The sequence below is a fragment of the Candida metapsilosis genome (genome assembly GCF_017655625.1).
Source record: "Candida metapsilosis strain BP57 chromosome Unknown scaffold1, whole genome shotgun sequence".
In the NCBI taxonomy this organism is placed as follows: Eukaryota; Fungi; Ascomycota; class Pichiomycetes; order Serinales; family Debaryomycetaceae; genus Lodderomyces; species Lodderomyces metapsilosis.
Window position 1 is genome coordinate 3,117,492 of NW_027138159.1, and position 18,304 is coordinate 3,135,795.

The window sequence follows — 18,304 nt, forward strand, 5'->3', positions numbered from 1 at the left end:
ATTTCGGTTTTCGTTTTATTTCTTGCTAAAAAATTGTCTATCCACAGGCTTATACTGTAAAAGCTCCCTCCCCTACATGATAATAGATTCTTGTTCAACGTTTGCTGAAATAGACTTGTGAGGCAAGACTTTAGCACCATTGACATAGATCTCATTCTTAACTTCAACGTCATCTCCCAATACAGTAACACCATCAGTTCTAGCCCATTTACCAATTCTTGAATTCCATCCAACAATGGTTGAGTTAACCCAAGCGTGATCATTAACACTTGAGTTTGCCAAGAGTACTGATCTCTTGATTCTAGCACCTTCTCCAACAACAACATTTGGTCCAATAACCACATTAGGTCCAATCAATGCACTAGGATGAATCTTGGCTGATGGGTCAATAAGGACATTACCATCTTTAACAAACTTTTCAGTAGATAATCTTTCTGGGTGTTTTTTAGTCAATGAAGTCAAGTATAAGCAAGTTCCACTAAGAAAATCTTTTGGTTGACCAACATCCATCCAAAAACCTTCCAAGTCAAATGAATACAATTGTTTTTGTTCAACAAGGATTGGGAAAGTTTCCTTTTCAATTGAAGTTGGTTTCATTTCAATTAAATCAAGAACTGATGGGTTCAAAATGTATAAACCAGCATTAATTCTATTACCAACAAATTCAACTGGTTTTTCAACAAATCTGTCAATCAAGTTTGCTGTATCTCTATCGTGGACAATAACACCATATTTACTTGGTTCATCAACCTTGGTGGCAACAATAGTACCAGCAGCACCATGAGCTTTATGGAAATCAGCCAATTCCTTGAAAGGATATTCACAAATGACATCACTGTTTAATACAAAGAATGGAGAGTTATCCTTCTTTAATACTTTTTCAGCCAATTTCAAAGGACCAGCAGTTCCCAATGGTTCTTCTTCAACACTAAAAGTAATAGTGACACCGTATTCTTCTTCGTATTTCTTCAAAGTAGAAACCATAACTTCTGGTCTATAGTTGACAGCAAGAACAATATCTGTGACACCAGCAGCAGCCAAAGCTTCAATTTGATGTAAAATCATGGGTCTGTTACCAAACTCAACCAATGGTTTTGGCAAAGTTAAGGTCAATGGTCTCAATCTGGTACCATAACCTCCGACTAAAATCAATCCCTTCATTGTGTGAAGATATGTAGTTGTGTTGAATTAAATATATAAGAATTAAGTGAGTGAATGAGAATACGTTTAGTATTTGTAAAACGTAGTCAGTTGAAGTAGTATGTCTTCTGTTAGTAAACTAATTAGAGGTCAAAGAAGAAGAAGAAGAAGAAGAAGAAAAAGAAGTAAGAAAATTTTTTTGGAAATACCTTCGGTGTGTTGTTGATTTTATTTTGTATATAAATATATTTTATTTTTTTTTTTTCAGGGGAGACACAAACAACAAGAAAGAAAACACGTATTACATAATATAAAAACACATATATATACACACACAAAAAGAGAGAGAATGATGAAAGATTTACAAAACATACTCAGATTAGATCTATACATACATATAGAACACACGTGTCTTTTCCTATAGAGAAAGAAAGAAAGAGAGAAAAGCAGTTGGAATTTGGTAAGAGATTAAAGGTTATAAAGAGAAGTATTATTATTATTAAAAGAAACGTGTGTGTGTATGTTTTAATTGTAGTAGTGTATATAAATCTTTGTATGTAACGTGTGTTTAAAAAAAAAAAGAGTAGTGTACTATTACTCAAAAAATAAATAAATAAATAGAGGTAGTGTACAATTGTTTAATAGTTTTACTTAGTTTTACTATGTATTATTATTTTATTATTTACGTGTCATCTTTCTTCTTATGCGTATAGTAAAAGCCCCATGTGGCGTATACACACACACGTGTGGTTAACTATGTTGTTGAAAAAGCCTTTTTGTTTTTTAGTACCTAGTACCACGAACACACGTGTGTAGTAGTCCTCAAAAGTGGCTTTTTATGAAAATTTCCAGCACCATATCTCCTATGTAGAAAAAGACTTGATTGGCTGGTTCTTCTAAAAAAAAAGAAATTTAAAATACCAAAAAGACATACCATACCATCACCACCACCACACACACGTTTTACCAATACCCTCACATACATACACGCCCAACCAATTACGCCTTCAGTGCTAGTAAATCTCTTTCTCTTAATTATAACCTATTCTTGTTTTACTTTATAAAGCATCACACTTTTGGTTCTTAGTGGTTGATACCATTGCAGGTGAAAGGAGAATACCCCCTATTCTTGTTATTGGCTGGTTTTTCCTCGCTATACATTCCGTATTTTGTTTTTCTTGGTCTTCTCCTATATCCACTCCATAGGGTCCCAAGCTGGATGTGATTTCCTCATTTGAGAAGCTTCTCTTGCAGAGGAATGCTGGTTTTTTAGCTGTTTCATACACAAAATCTCAAATACTGCATACAAAAGAAATTATAATAATTAATTAATCCGATCTGCTTTTACGTAACTTTTCTTCCGTATTCAAACTAAGCCAGGGATTAGTAAAGAGAGCGACCATGTCTTTGAAAGAATCATCTTCGACTATCGTGTCGATTTAACTGTAGCCATTTAAGAACGTGTGAGTAAAAGTAGGACGCGTTTAGGAGTAAAGAAAACAATTTAAAAGATGCTCATAATCATCACAGTTACAAAAGAAAAACTTAACAATAATACTTTTGAAAATCTAAATCATCAACATCAAAGACTTCAAAGATCTAATTAACTGCAAACAATACAGAGAAAGATATGCACCAGTCAGTTTAACTGAATCGTGTTTATATGTTTGTTTGTTTGTTTATTTTAGTAAAAGCTTAATCTTACTTTTGTGGTAAATGACACAAATACACGTCTCAAAGGCGATTGAAATTTCACTTTTCGTATATCTGAAAACTAGACTTTTTGTGTGTGTGTGTTGGTAAAAAAATCGTTCATCAAGATCTCGGAGTCTTTATGATTTAAGATCTAGTCAATTGATAAGAGTTGCCTGATGCAAAAGATGAAAATTGTGTCGTCAAGAATGTTCTGGGATTCTCGTAGCAAATTCTCGCATTACAATACTACACTTTAAAGCTAATTAATCTTTCTGTCTGAGAATCGTATATTTTGTCTCCTCTTTTAGGTGCACGTGTTCAAAGTTAGCCATGTGTAGTCAGACTTTGGAAAGAGAAATCTCGAAGGCTGCTAACCTAATAAGATATATTGGTAGCGTTTGGCTAATTATTTATCACCAAAACACTATGTGATTGTTAACTTTCTAGAACTTCAACGTCTTCGGAAACAAAGATCTACCAGGAGCCAATTTTCAATCCAGAGACGTAAATACCCTTGTTTTTCTCATCATTTTCCAATCATCTTTGATTTGGTAAAGTACCATTGTTCGATATACTGAAGCTATAAAAGGTTCCCTTACCCATGTGATTAATCTTAGCCAAAACAAGGTGGACCTATTACAGTAATCTTCCATTTAAGCTCTGTCCTTCTTTCTGCCAAATACAGATAGAGTGAAAAACATTTACTGTCAGTAGGAGCTTCCGACGGAGCGTGCAAAAAGTAAAAATAAAAAAAATAAAAAAAATAACAATTTACAGCAGACACGGAGTTTAAATGTAAAAAATTTTTGACACGATTACACAAAGCTAATAATAGAAACACCCGTGGGACCAAAAAACTGTTGTTGTTCCTGATGCCAAGGCGGTTTCAAGTGAGATGAACTATTATCAGCAATTTAAAATCCTTTACTTTTCGAATGCCACATCGATCACACTGTGTGTGAGGCATCAAAGGTGGGATATGTTGAACTAGATTTTTTCTATTTTTAGTTTTTTTGTTTTGGTGGTTCTGCAAGCGAGATGAGATCTAACTTTTTTTTAGACTTTTTACTAAACTATAACAGAGATCTTCTTGCACCGTTTTGAAAGCTTTTCTTATACAAATCTAACTAAACAATCTGGAGATGTTTGATAAAAGTCCAAAAATGTAACAGCTAACGATGAGGCTCTTTGTTATGTTTTGGTTCCCTGTCAAAAAAAAAGAACAATAAAAAAAAAAGAAAAAAAAAAAATGTCTTCTTTTGCCGTTCACAGAATTGACAAACAATAGGATTCTCGTGCCGTACACCTGCAGGATACAAACTGTCGACTGTGAGACAGCTGTAGTGCCAATAAAGTCACTAGAAGCTCAAACTGTGGCTGAAGTGGTAAAATTAGGCATGTGAATTTTAAATTGCTAATGATGAATATATCAGAGTCAAAACTGGTTAGGTGGTTAGAGTAAAATTTCACAACCGTAAAAAAAAAAAAAACTGCAACCGTTGCCTAGTCTTTTTGGTTTGAGGCCTAGGTTCTCCTCGATGAGGTATCTTTACAAGCACTGCTATGTACGTAGCGTTCCCAGGAGCAAGTGCCACTAAAACTGCCACACTTCTTTCCCGTTGAAAATTTAAAGGAAGCATGGGTCCAGGAACAATAGGTTTTCACAACAATGAAAAATTAAATTAATCAAAAAAAACGCCGTAATAGAATAACCGCACAACTTTGTATGGCTGCGAAATTGTCACGAGCTATAGAGTGATAGAGCATCTCTAAGTTAGTATATAATTAAACCAAAATGGCATTTTAAAACTGCTAGGGCTGATTTAAACAAACAACCCTTAAATCACCTCGACCATGTCTAACAAGGGCGAAGATATTCAGCATACAGCGAGTGCCACAAGTCACAGCCAGTTAGAGAGCCATGAAGTCAACCTACAAACACTAGAATCAACCCCTTTATCCATAGGGGAAGTTGGAACAACATTAACTAATGCACAAAAAAACTTTATCTTGCACAGATTGCATTTCGACGCATTGGATTCGTTTGAAGATTTACCACCACAAGCAACTTTTGTATTTGAGAAGATTGAACAAATATCAACTGAGGAAGCAGTCAAGATCTTGCAAGCTGCTGTTAAGGAACATGATGATGATGTGAACTTACTTGGAAATGATTTGGATTTGTGGAAGAAGTTGATCGGTTATCAAGAGCCGCAACAACTGAAGAAGGACAATTTGTTTCATGTGTTTACAAAGAAGCAAGTAAATTCAGGGGACTCTGCAAGTGGATCAGAACATGAAAATGAAAAAGCGCCCCAGTTTTCATTCATTCAGTCACTCGAAAAGAAAGAATCAGAACCTTTGGAAACAGTTGGACAAGCTAGTGTCTTGAGTGAACTGGATGAACATAAAGTAAACTACCATGAAGTTGTCGACTGGAATCTCCAAGTGAAATTAGAAGCTGTTATTATCACTTATTGGTCCCCCTATGCACAAGTGAGAGCAGTCACTGACCCCTTTGATGATCCAACAATACCAGTAGAGACTTTGAGAATGTACATCATTTCAATAGTATGGATTGCGCTTAGTGCAGTCATCAACCAATTCTTCAGTGAGAGGTACCCTAGTATCAGTCTTGGGTCATCTGTCGTACAAGTTTTTTTATATCCTAGTGGTAAATTGCTAGAATGGGCATTACCTAAGTGGAAGTTCAAACTCTGGAGGTTTGAAATTGACTTAAACCCGGGTCCTTACACTTTCAAAGAACAAATGTTGGCAACAATCACATGCAGTGTATCATCAGGGACCTCCTATGCGTCACTGAACATCTTGATGCAAAAATCAGATAAATTTTACGGAAATAAATGGGTTGATTTCGGATACGAAGTATTGTTGACAATGGCTACGCAATACATGGGATTTTCATTGTGTGGGATTCTTCGATCTTTTGCAGTATACCCAGTTAAAGCAGTATGGCCACAATATCTACCAAATTTAAAACTAAACAAGGTGCTTACTTCCCCAGAAAAGAAATCAATCATTAACGGATGGTCAATCTCGGGCTACAAGTTGTTTTTCATTACGTTTGCCATTTCGTTTGTTTACTTTTGGGTGCCCAATTATCTATTTCAGGCTCTTTCAACGTTCAATTGGATGACTTGGATCAAGCCGGAAAATTTCACCCTTGCGTTGGTTACTGGGTCTTTTGGTGGATTGGGAGTTAATCCAATACCTACTTTTGATTTCAATGTTATTGGAGCTAGTAATTTCTCCCTTCCATTTTACACAAACTTGATTGGGTATCTTGGTTCCATTGCTTCGATGTTTGTAATTATTGCAATCTACTACTCAAACACTTCATGGACAGGTTACTTGCCGCTCAATTCAAACAGTTTATACACAAACACTGGTGAAGAATATGAAGTGCTGGAGATTGTCAATGACGCTGGGTTATTTGATCAAGCGAAATACGAAGAAATTGGTCCTCCTTTATATACGGCGGCAAATTTGCTTTGTTATGGTGCATTCTTTGCTTTGTATCCATTTCAACTTGTTTACGAAATCGGTACCCAATGGAGACCAATGTATGAAGCTACCAAGTCAATCATCCATGGTTTCAAAAACATTAGAAGATCAGTTTATCGCGAATTATCTGACCCACATTCGGTAATGATGAGAGCTTATCCAGAAGTGCCTGATTTGTGGTATATTGGAATATTGGTGTTTTCATTAGTGATGGCCATCTTGTGTGTCAAGTTATACCCGGCGAAAACTCCAGTGTGGGGTATTTTCTTTGCATTTGGCATTAACCTTGTGTTTTTGATTCCATTGACTTCACTTAATTCAAGAACTGGTTACAGTTTCCAGTTGAATGTGTTGGTGGAGTTGATTGCCGGTTATGCTATCCCAGGTAATGGTCTTGCTTTGGCCTTCATTAAAGCTTTAGGATACAACGTTGGTGGCCAAGCGCTGAACTTTGTAAGCGATTTGAAACAAGGTCATTACGCTAAAGTTCCTCCTCGTGCCATGTTTAGAAGTCAATTGTTGTCAGTATTGATCACAATGTTTATTCAATTGGGCATCATCAACTATCAAATAACGGGAATAAAGGACTATTGTGATTTAGAGAACAAGCAGAAGTTCTATTGCTATGGTACTAGAGACTTTTACAACTCGTCCATACTATGGGGTGTTATTGGTCCAAAGAGAGTCTTTAGTGGTTTGTATCCTGCTTTACCTTATTGCTTCTTAATTGGACTTGTTTTTGGATTATTATGTTTGGCTTACAAGAAGCTCGCTCCAAGAAAGTACACATTATTCTTTGAACCAACCATATTCTTGGGAGGTTTCCAAAACTGGGCACCATCTAACTTATCATACTTTACTGGTGGACTATATGTCGGGTATGCAATGATGCATTATGTCAGAATCAAATACGAAGCTTGGTGGCAAAAGTACAATTATTTACTAGGTTCTGGTATTGACGCAGGTATTGCCTTTTCATCAATTATCATTTACTTTGCTGTGCAGTATCATGAAAAGAATTTGGATTGGTGGGGTAATAATGTGCCTTATGATGGTTTGGATTATGATTTGAAAAACTCCGCTTCGAGATTGGATATCTCTACTGCACCTGATGGTTATATAGGTCCAAGAAAAGGACACTTTCCTTAGGGATTTACTAGATAGATTATTTTTACAGTGTAAAACTTTTATGTGCATGTTTATTTTAATTTATCAATGTTTTGGTGATAATTCGGTGCTAAAATTTTATACCACCTAGGTGAATTAAAAAATGCAAACAAGCCGTTATTTTAATCCAGAAGTATCTCTGAGTAGCAAGTATCAAACAGAAGATCATATAGTCGAGACATTTTGAGTACACAGTAGATATTTCTCTAATGGCTGCAAAATATACGAAGATTCAAACACTCTTCACGTGCTACAAATATCAGAATCCCTTCCCTGTGTTGACAAATTTGAAAATTTTGGACGTCGATGGCGTATTGGACTTTTGCGATAAAATAGCGCGTCAACAGTTTCAAGATAAAATTTGATCTTGTGAAAATTGATGGGTTCGATTCGCTATTCGACGTCAATTCATAAAGCAAAATTTATATTATGATGAATTAAAATGGATGAGTGAACAATCTCTGAATGTAATTTATCAAACGATATAATTACGTGGATTAAAAAATCCTGCCTTCCTACTGACATATAAATTGAGAAAGTAATTAAACTTTTTTGTACAAGAATAAACCTTCCTCTACATTTAATCAGTTTTTCCTTTTCTATTTTTTATCGAATTATTGTACAATCTCTATATCAACCATGCTTACTCTCCCTCCTTCGACTTCTTTCCAACTTTGAAATCTTTTGCAAGTCATCCTCACTTGGCTCATAGATATGCCAAATGGTGTAATGAGGCAAACCACCAACTTTGAACCCCATCTTCTTTGCCATTTTACCAAATGCCTCAGTCTCAGCATGGTTCAAAAATGTGAAAGCAGGAAAGTGGACACCTTGTCGAAATATCTTAGCTCTGGCCAAAATAGATACTCCTCCAACACCATCCAAATCAACAACTTCTCGAGGATTTCCATTAGGATCACGAATATAAGCCAAGTGGGCTCGCCATGTGGGGTATTCAGCATACCCTTCAACTATAACGTCGTCTTCTGCTAATGTTTTAGCAAGTTCCAAAGCCGCATCCGACTCAATCCATGAGTTTAAGTCGTATGGCTGCTCATTACCTAAAAATGTAGGCAACGGACGCCACACGTTGGGCACCATGACATCATAATCATGCAGCATAAGCTCTTCAATAACATTTCCTGGACAAGTTTCAATATCCACATCTCTCCAATATACCCAAGAATGATCCGCCCTCAAGGCACTGGATGTCAACCAATTCCTAGCTCTCCCCATCAATTTTCTCCGTATACCTTGTACTTTAACTGCATGTCGATCACTGAAACCTTGTCCGATAACTTGTCCGAAATCTTTCTTGAATATAGTGACAGATCTGAATGGGGTTCGATAGTTTTTGTGGTGGGTTTCCGGGTTACTGTAAGCTTTTTTGACGCTTTCCATATAGGAAGGCTCCATATAAGATTGATATAAATCATTGGAGCCTTTCACCTTGGCCCCATTCTGTTTTTGTTCCTCTTGTTTTAACAAATCAACCAAAGTACCATTCTGCAACGCCATTGAGTATCTGAAAACGGTTTCCAAAGTGGTATCATCAGGCGAACAGTCAGATACAAGGAATGCGATATCTATCAACAGGTGATCGTAGGTTAAATTCATTAAATTGTAGAATGCCATGGGCAACACGTGCTCAGCATTTCTTAAAGGCATAAGGAATAGGACAACATCACCTTTACTATTTCCATCAGATGAGCCTTGGTAATCATTCAAATCGAAATATTCCACATTACTCTTTCTCAAATCATCAGTTGTAACTTCCATTGGATCTGTTACTTCCTGCACCCCATCTTTAGTCACTTTAAAAGTTTGGTGGTTATCATTAAGTAGATCTTCTTCTTGCTGTTGTCGCTGAAGTTCTATCTCGAGCTCCAAGTTGTTCTCTATATCTGACTTTGAAAGTGATGGAAGTCTCGGACTGCCACCAACAATCACTTTTGCATAGATTGTGTATGTGATTAGTATTAGTACAAGTGCATAGAAGATCCTTTTGATTAGTAAACGATTGGAGTGCTTCTTTGGTGTAAATTTGTTGAAACTGTTAAAAGTTAGTAAAAATTGAAGAGACAAGCAAGGAAAATCAACATACATTGGTAAATCAGTATTCTTCTTGGTGCCATAAAGGTCAGGCGTCATACTTCGTAATGACATCGTGGGAGACGCTTTAGCAGACACTATAGTACAGAAGCGCTAAGCGAGTGCCAATCTAGTATCTTAAATCAACAATTCTTTGACTAAACTGTTGTGTCTGAGAAGTGTACCGCTAATCCCTTTGTTTGCGTAAAAAGTTGACAACTGAAATGTTTTTTTTTTCTTCCTTTTTTTCGCCAAGACAAAAACGCTACCACAGAAAATGGTTAGGAGCCACAAAGGTTCAGGAGGTACCAGAGGGAGGCAGCACCAAGTATTAAAAATGCGTACAATTGACACTTATCTACAAGTCAATTACTCAAAAATAAGTACTCTATTGTCTATAAAACAAAAGCATCTCGTAATAGGTTTAAGTCTATGGTTTCATTTCTTGCAATCCGTATTCCTCGGGCTTAAACCATTCCTTTTTAAGCGTTTCCCAACAATCATCAGCTATCTCTATCGCATCAGCTTCGTTTGTACTCGACTTGCCTTCAATATACACTTTCAATTTTGGTTCTGTTCCTGATCCACGACAAGTGAATCTAACCGAAAGGTCTTGGTCATTTTGTGGCTTCTCAATTGGTTCAAGAACAGCAGTAATCATTTGTGAAGCAGCATCGACTGGCAAAAGAGGCTTATTGTCCAGAGTAGATGATTCAAAACCAACAGTTAAATCACGCCAGTATGTGACTTTAAAGTTTCCGATAGTTTGTGGATAATTATCACCCGTGTATGAGTCCCTTACTGAGGTGAAAATCTTTGGTGTAAGACTAACATCGCTTAATCGGTAATAGCCATTTAAATCTTTAAACCATCCATACTTTTTATACCCTTGTTCGAGCTTGTCTATAACATTAACATCACCCTTGCTAAACCATTGTTGGTACAATTGCAAGAATACAACAGCGGCTGAAATCCCATCTTTGTCATGTACCAAGCTAAACATGAATCCAATTGCCTCTTCATACCCAAAAGGAACAAACTGACCTTGGTTTTCCAAGTTAATGGCCTTATTCCCAATCCACTTGAATCCCGTTAATGTATCAATAAAATTGAAACCGTCCTTTTCCGCCATTGATTTCAATACTTGTGATGAAACAGTTGAGTTTAGCAAATGTGTTTTGGACAATTTGGACTTGTCCAAGTTTTCAATCACATACATGGCAAACAAAAATCCAATTTCATTACCCGTCAACTGCTTGAATTTACCTTGTTTATCTACGATGGCAACACTGAAACGATCAGCATCAGGGTCACTGGCAATAACCAAGTTGGAGTTTGTTTTTTGTGCTTGTTCAATGGCCAAGTCTAAAGCCCCCTTTTCTTCTGGATTGGGGAAACTCACTGTTGGGAAAGAAGGGTCGGGTTTGCTTTGTTCTTCAACAACTGTATACCTCTTTGCCTCGAATAAGTCAATGCATTGCTCGAAAATATCCAACCCCACACCATGCATTGGTGTGTATACAAAATCAAAGTCAAGACGCAATTCCTTAACAAGCTTGTCTTTTACAGCAGCAACATATTGTTTGACCATTTCAGGTTTGACGCACTTCAATTTATCCTCTCTCAACCCTTTTTCAAAATTTTCAACAACATTCCAAACATCATCACTCCATGGTTGCAAGTTGTTATCAATCGATTGGGCAATATCAGCATCTTGAGGGGGAATTATTTGACAGCCGTTAGCATAATAGACTTTATACCCATTATCATTAGCTGGATTATGCGAAGCAGTAATCATCACACCACCAGATGCATGTAAATGATCAATTGCAAATGGAACCAATGGTGTATGAACGTATTCCCTACCAGCTTCATCATCATTGCTGAAATCACCCTTGTACAATTTCAAAGATTCAGATGAGAAGTTTTTGACAGAGCCAAGATAATAAACAGTGAACCCTTTAAGTAATGCCACACTGACTAAAATTTCAGCAAATCGTTGCGAGTGAAATCTATGATCGTATCCAACGACAATTGAAGGATTACTGAATTTAGTCACGAGGTACTCAACAAGACCCTGAGATGCTTGCAAGACAGTCACATCATTCATGTGGGCAAATCCTGATTCCATTGACGACCTCAATCCAGCAGTTCCAAAAGCTATACGAGGATACAATTTTCGCTGAAGCTTGTCATATTGCTTGTCTTTGAGGAGGTTTGAAACCTCCGCTTTTGTTTCTTCATTGGGATCAATTGCCACCCATTGTTGAGCAATTTGCTCTAGCTTGTCTTGTGATATGGAGGACATTGGTTGCTAGAAAAGAGCAGTAAGTATAGGTTGCTGAATTTTTTTTACGGAGATGAAAGGAAAATGCGACCACGACTACAAATTTTTGCTGCGAAATTGACGCTTCTAAAATATTACTTTTCTATTAAACTATACCGTCTTTTCTTCAGTCAACTTTTCCAAAGCGAACGTATCGTTTTTACTGTTGTAGCGTATAAACTTCACAGCTCCTTCATTCACCACATCCTCACCAATGGAATAGAGAAACAATTCCTCTTCAGCATCTGAAGACAACGGCTCAATCTCACTCCAGCTTCTTGATTTCTTCAGATATAAATAAGTCAAATAGGAGCTGTCAGTCTCCACAAGGATCAAACTAGATGATGGATCAATGATGAATTTATTGATGTTCCTCTCGCTTGAAAGCTCCAACTTGTTGACTTCTATATTCTTTCTTAAATCAAACACTTGTATTGTGCTCGCGGTATCGGAAGTGGATAGGACTAGGAGCCAATATCCATTTGCAGCAAATGCTATCTGTTGCACATTCTTGTTTTCGACTTCATACACGGCAAGTTCATCCCCCGACACCAAACTCATTAGCTTGATTTTGTCTCCATTATAAGCAGCAAAGATCTCTCCATCGCCATGTATATCTCCTTTGGTAAAATCTGTGTCGGTTGGATGCGTAGCTATGAGTTCCTTTGTATTTGATACATACCAATTGCCCGCACTAGTTATGACGAATAAGTTCAACGACGGATGGCAATTAATGGTCAATATTTTCCTCTTTACAGTCAATGAACTACCAGTTGAGAAGGCAACTTTTGTTCCCGTCACGGCAGCAAGTATACCGTTGTTGTTGTACACGACTTGGCCTATCGTTTTCAAGCCCGTTTTCCACACGTCAAGTTTTCCATTTCTTACATCATATTGTAAAACTTCATTCTTGTGAGCAGCAACGAGTGCCTTGGCAGAAGGATGAAATTGAACAAAGTCAAGATCTTCGCCAAACACATTACTCTTCTCGTTCTCCTTCACAAGAGCAAACTTATCAAGCTGGTATGGATACTTAACTTTCAAAGCCTTGTGCAATTTGAATAGTTCATCTCTTGCTGGGTGTATGTCATCAAGAGTGCTAACTCCATCTTCGTTCTTTTGCCGCTTTTGTTTCCCATCATCCTCATCTGTTTCGGCTTTTCTCTTTCCTGAGCCGGAAAACTTCTCCAACGCCTCCTTAGCTTCATCTCTCTCCTTTATAGCTTTAGTTGCTATATTAACTGCAGCATCCTGTCGGTACAAGCTTATACTCAACTCTTCCTTTAATGAGGCGATGTTTTTTCGAAGTGTGGATACTTCTAAAACCATGGCATCGTATTCAGATTGCAAGGTGGACAATAAATCAGGAATGGAAGTCGTTACATCTCCACTGGATGTTGAATTGGTCTGTACCTTCAATGGTATAAGCTCATCAATAGTCAATGGTTCATTGTTGATTGGATCGGCGCCCTTCGCATTAACGTAGTCTTCAATGTATTTCCTTTCAAACACACTGCCACTTTTTGGCGATACAATTGGATCCTTGATCTCTTCACCTGATATTGCGCAGATCATTTCTAGGACAGTTTCTTATAACGCGTTTGTTTATGCTTCTTCGAGATGCTTTTCCCTCACAGTTCTAAATTTTTTTTTTTCCCCGGCAAAGTTTTTGTGCCGCTACAACTTTTCCTCAAAAAACCCAAATTATACTCTATTAAATAAGAGAAACGTAAAACGAAAGACCATATATATAAAACTTTAACTACCTCCTTTTCCACTCAGTATTTATGCTCATAAGCAGCAACTTGCCTATACCTTCTTCTTTCTCCATTGAAACAGCCACAGCAGTGACCAATTGCGCTAAACACTACAACCAAGAAAGAAGCAACAGCAGCTGACCAAGCAAAAGCGTAAAAGTTGATCGATAAGAACGCTTTGACACCAAATTTCCCTACCTCATCATTAACTTTTCTCCTGACAAACACATACGCACCAGTAGCAAGGGCAGCAGCTAAAATTGAAGCAAGGAATGTAATTAATTGTAACGAAAAATTGAGGAATGATAAACAACAGTTATTTGGAGAAATGCACATGGCCAAGAGCTGAAACACAATTGAGATAAATGATAATACAGCAGCAATAATCATCATGGCAAAAGAAGCCTTGGTGACATTATTCAACGTAGTCAAGTTATTTTGCAAGTCACCTGGCAAGTTCAAATACTCATCAGCAAGATTGTTAACCAAAACTTTCAAATCATTTACGTATTGAGATGACAATTGGTTAATTAATTGTGATTGCGAGTCAATCTGTTCTCCTTCAATAGTCCTATTCAATTCTTCTCTAAGTACAGTACTAGGGTCGAAGAAATAACCGGGTGAAGGTGGTGAGCACCAAGTGTATTCGACATCCGAGTTGTCGAAATTTTCATTAACAAATCTTCCCAAATCTCCATCAAATACTGATGTTTTATTATTTTTGATTTCACCACGACAATAACCCCAATAACTTACAGAATAAACTTGAGCAATTCCCAAATCTTCTGGTGATACATTATTCAACACATCACCAATTGCAGCAGATATAGCCTGGTCGATGTCACCAGATGGAAGGCTAATGTCACTACCTACAGCAGAAGCAACGCTAGCAACACCAGAAGGCAAGTTTCCAGCCACGCTACTTGCAGCATCAATCCACCCTTGAACATTGGTGGGAATAGAACCACTTGTTGTCGTAGTTGCCGAGTCATCAGCTCTCTTTTTATTGTTATTTCCCTTGTCGCCTATACTTGTACTGATAATTTGTCGTAAATCCAACTTATTTAAATGGATGTTTATAAGGTAAGTTGGAGTCAAGTATGACTTGTTTTCATATGACCCAGATACTGCAAATGCAGTAAGAATTAAACAAGCGATGGAAAAGAATACGAGGATGAATCTGTAACAGATGTTGGCCATGATATAAATTGAGCGGGTGGGTTGCTATAGCTGTGTGATGAGATTATAAGGAGACCTTGGAAACACTCTGTGATTTACTACCGATGAATATATATATATATATATATATATATGTCTAGATGTTATGTGTATGAATTAGGAAATTTGGTCAAACTATAAACTTTTTTGGTTTTTTTTTTTCTTTCATTGGGGACTAAGCCTTAGGTACACAAAATCAGAGTTATTTCCGCATTTAGCGCTTATAAATGTTTCTAAAGATAGAAACATATCCACAACCCCCCTTGATAACATACACATCAGGGCTGTATCAGTAACTACATATGAGTATGCAAATGACTCTCTCAGTCTGCAGGTACAGCATAAAAAAATTATTGAATCAGCAATCGTTACAAGCTTTAAATGACGTTTTACTTTTTCTTCAAGTTTGCTGATTTCTTGTCGTTACAGTAAAGAAAATTGAGTTTATGGGGCATTCATTCACCGAGTTATCAAGCTATGCTATGCCAGCAGGCTTAGTAAGGACTCGTTATACAAAGCCTGCTTCAATGACAGCTTGCGTCTTTAACAAAACCCCTTGCTTATTGTCATCGTAAGTGTGGGGAGGCTTTGTTCTGGGAAAAGCGTAAACTATAAACTCCGCTCCACATTCTTGCACTTTATACACCACCATGGCTGTATATACATCAAGATGATACCTTTTTTCATAAGTAACAGTCATAAGCTCCTATTAGCTAAACACTGCCAATGGTGCAAATCTCTTTCGGTTCTTACTTATGCAAAAGAAATAAAAGAGGCGTGGCTGGTTGGCTGTGCGTACTGTATACAAAAAAAAAAAGAAAAGAGCTTTAAACTTTTGTGTGACCAAATTTACAGCCGACGTCATAGCCTAAGTTCATTTTTCACGAATATGACCCTCTCTCACTTAAGGACTCTTTGTTTTATTGTTACACTGATATAATAATACTTACATGATAACGACTATGTATCACTTCCTCACTCCTCTAGGTCGTCAAAACCATCTAGTAATGCTTGTTCCAAATCATCAATCTCTTCATCCTCTCCGTGTCCTCCACTTGAATCAATCTTGCGCTTCTTGCTATCATCAACATCCATCAGATCCTCATCTTCATCATCTTCCTCCTCTTCCATTTCCGTATTTGTCCTCTTTTTCTTGTACATGTCTCGTATGAATGAATCGCGACCATCTGAAGTAGCGGTGACTTCCTCCTCGTCCTCTTCATCACTAACGGCATCATTTCTATCATTATCCTCCTCCTCGTCATCATCATCATCACTAAGTCCAGCTAAGAAATCATCCACTTCTTGATCGGCCTCATCCAAGCCATAATCTTCAATTGAATTGATCGAATTAGATCTACCTGGATTCCATCCATCTGCATCACCACTCAATGGATCTATCGCTATATCAGTAGTTTGCTTAACTTCTTCTAATCTCTTCTTATATTTATCAACTTCACCTGGTTTGACGAACCATAACTTGGGATCCGAAGTAGATATCAAATAATCTTCTTCATCAACTTTTGTCCATGTGCTCAAACACGAAAATAACCAATCAGGATTAACTATTTTGATTGAATCAGGATACAACTTATTGGCAACTCTAGCCTTGAAAGTAGGCCCTGCTTCTGGTGAAACATCACGACAAACAACATGAGTCACTTCAGGATAAACCTCATTCACAACCTTTACTCCAAACTGTTTACACCAAATGACTATCTCAGCCGAATCTATACTAACTCCAAGCGGTATGATTCCCGAAAATAAGATGGTGACACCTTGTAAACATTGACTCTTCATACGTGGTATAATCTTAGTTAAGTCAGGTTTAATACTTTCCAGCTTAGCTTTTTTATCATCATACAAGTTGTAATACTCTGTGTGAACATTATCTAGCACTTTTAATAGGGATGTCAACTCATTATCATCATCGTACAACAAATTTTCCTCCTCCTCTTCTTCATCATCATCACCATCTTCCGAGTGTGATGACTTTTCACCATCAGACTTTTCCTGCAACTGTTCCAAATCATGTTGTAGTTTTGCCAAAGGTCGATCATGTTGTTGTTGTTCAATGGATTGATTTCGTGTTATTGACTGTTCTAATAGCAAGTCGGTATTTCCTTCACCACCAGCTAATTCAATAATTCTGTCAACTGTATTTGGTGCATTGTTTTGTGCTTGCTCTTGCACACCATTAGTTTCACCTCCTCGTAGTTTAGCCTTTTCTTCTTCCTCTTCTTTGCTCAATTCAGCTGCGGCCTCCAATTTAGCAACTGACTTTCTCTTTTTAATAGGCCCTGTCAATTGTCCATTCTTTTTCGGCAAAAAACTCGAATTAATGTCACCAATACCAACAAAGAAATCATAAGGCACCACCTTGATCAAATTGTTTTCCCATTGCCAAACATCTCCTCTGTCATCAATAATCACCACCATTGATTGATCAACAGGAAATAACCGTTTCAAATTTTTATGTGTTAGCGAACCACTTTCATCACGACTCAATATTCGGTCAGCAAAATATTTCCCTTCTGGATCAATTATTTTAGCAATAGCCAAGGCATAATTCCTTGTTGCCATTGTATAAATATGCATCTCGTATTTTGTATCCATTTTTTGTAAAAACTCCGATAATCCTGGCCGCACCTTGACATAATACCAGCATTTAGTAGGTGCCAATTTGGGACCGGTCCATCCTGGAGGTGTAATCGGATCCTCTTCTAAGCAAAAAGTTTTCACATCCTTCACAGCAGGGTAATTTGGATTTGAAGGATCCAGTTGCCATTCACCAACCGTTGGATCAACTGTTGCATGAATCACCGTTTGGTCCAAATCAACAACCAAAATCAATTTCTTCTCCTCATTCAAACGATCAGTTGTACTATGCTCAATCTTGGCTGCCTCATCGAAACTTATCTTTAAACCAGAATTGTCATGTGACATCGCTATCGTCGCTCTATCTTCATAATCATACCCTGAATAATCACGTTCTTCTTCAAGGGATTTACCACATAATGCACATAACCCACCATATTGCACAGTATGAGCACACGCTTCCTTCACATGTAAGATTTCAATGTCACTATGCGTGACTTCTTCTTGTGGATGTATTTCAATCGATTCAACAGTACCTTCAATGGGGCTTTCAAAAGTACCAATGCACTCTAAGCGCATCTTTTTTGGTGGGTCTTCTTTCGAATTGGGATCATCTTGGTATACCCAGTACTTGTATTTGAAAATAGTCTCGTGTTTTGATATTGTGTCGCCCTTTTTGCACAGTATGGATGAGATGATCACTGGGAATGGAGCTGACGAAGGTAGTTTAATTGGCGTCAAGTCTGACATTGTAGATTATGGAGATAAATCAATGGTAGTTGCTGTG

At 37.4% G+C, this 18,304-nt stretch overlaps 7 protein-coding genes across 7 annotated transcripts; 1 reads left to right on the forward strand and 6 right to left on the reverse strand. All coding sequences in view use genetic code 12, as the record gives it.

Annotated features, from left to right (window-relative positions):
• Window positions 1-72: 72 nt before the first annotated feature.
• Window positions 73-1,161, reverse strand: SRB1 (mannose-1-phosphate guanylyltransferase; the record flags this gene model as incomplete). Its single annotated transcript, XM_067690114.1, has 1 exon — window positions 73-1,161. One exon carries the CDS (start codon window positions 1,159-1,161, stop codon window positions 73-75), a length of 1,089 nt encoding a protein of 362 aa, XP_067551397.1.
• Window positions 1,162-4,689: 3,528 nt separating this feature from the next.
• On the forward strand, window positions 4,690-7,509 carry I9W82_001377 (uncharacterized protein; the record flags this gene model as incomplete). The annotated part of the gene is made up of 1 exon (XM_067690115.1): window positions 4,690-7,509. One exon carries the CDS (start codon window positions 4,690-4,692, stop codon window positions 7,507-7,509), a length of 2,820 nt encoding a protein of 939 aa, XP_067551398.1.
• A 651-nt stretch (window positions 7,510-8,160) lies between these two features.
• VAN1 (Van1p) lies at window positions 8,161-9,693 on the reverse strand (the record flags this gene model as incomplete). The annotated part of the gene is made up of 2 exons (XM_067690116.1): window positions 8,161-9,476; window positions 9,681-9,693. The coding sequence occupies 2 exons, from the start codon at window positions 9,691-9,693 to the stop codon at window positions 8,161-8,163; spliced, it is 1,329 nt and encodes a 442-aa protein (XP_067551399.1).
• Window positions 9,694-10,048: 355 nt separating this feature from the next.
• Window positions 10,049-11,926, reverse strand: I9W82_001379 (phosphoribomutase; the record flags this gene model as incomplete). The annotated part of the gene is made up of 1 exon (XM_067690117.1): window positions 10,049-11,926. One exon carries the CDS (start codon window positions 11,924-11,926, stop codon window positions 10,049-10,051), a length of 1,878 nt encoding a protein of 625 aa, XP_067551400.1.
• A 129-nt stretch (window positions 11,927-12,055) lies between these two features.
• Window positions 12,056-13,519, reverse strand: I9W82_001380 (E3 ubiquitin-protein ligase; the record flags this gene model as incomplete). Its single annotated transcript, XM_067690119.1, has 1 exon — window positions 12,056-13,519. The coding sequence occupies one exon, from the start codon at window positions 13,517-13,519 to the stop codon at window positions 12,056-12,058; it is 1,464 nt and encodes a 487-aa protein (XP_067551401.1).
• A 203-nt stretch (window positions 13,520-13,722) lies between these two features.
• I9W82_001381 (uncharacterized protein) lies at window positions 13,723-14,901 on the reverse strand (the record flags this gene model as incomplete). The annotated part of the gene is made up of 1 exon (XM_067690120.1): window positions 13,723-14,901. The coding sequence occupies one exon, from the start codon at window positions 14,899-14,901 to the stop codon at window positions 13,723-13,725; it is 1,179 nt and encodes a 392-aa protein (XP_067551402.1).
• Window positions 14,902-15,894: 993 nt separating this feature from the next.
• On the reverse strand, window positions 15,895-18,267 carry I9W82_001382 (protein serine/threonine phosphatase; the record flags this gene model as incomplete). The annotated part of the gene is made up of 1 exon (XM_067690121.1): window positions 15,895-18,267. One exon carries the CDS (start codon window positions 18,265-18,267, stop codon window positions 15,895-15,897), a length of 2,373 nt encoding a protein of 790 aa, XP_067551403.1.
• Window positions 18,268-18,304: the final 37 nt, after the last annotated feature.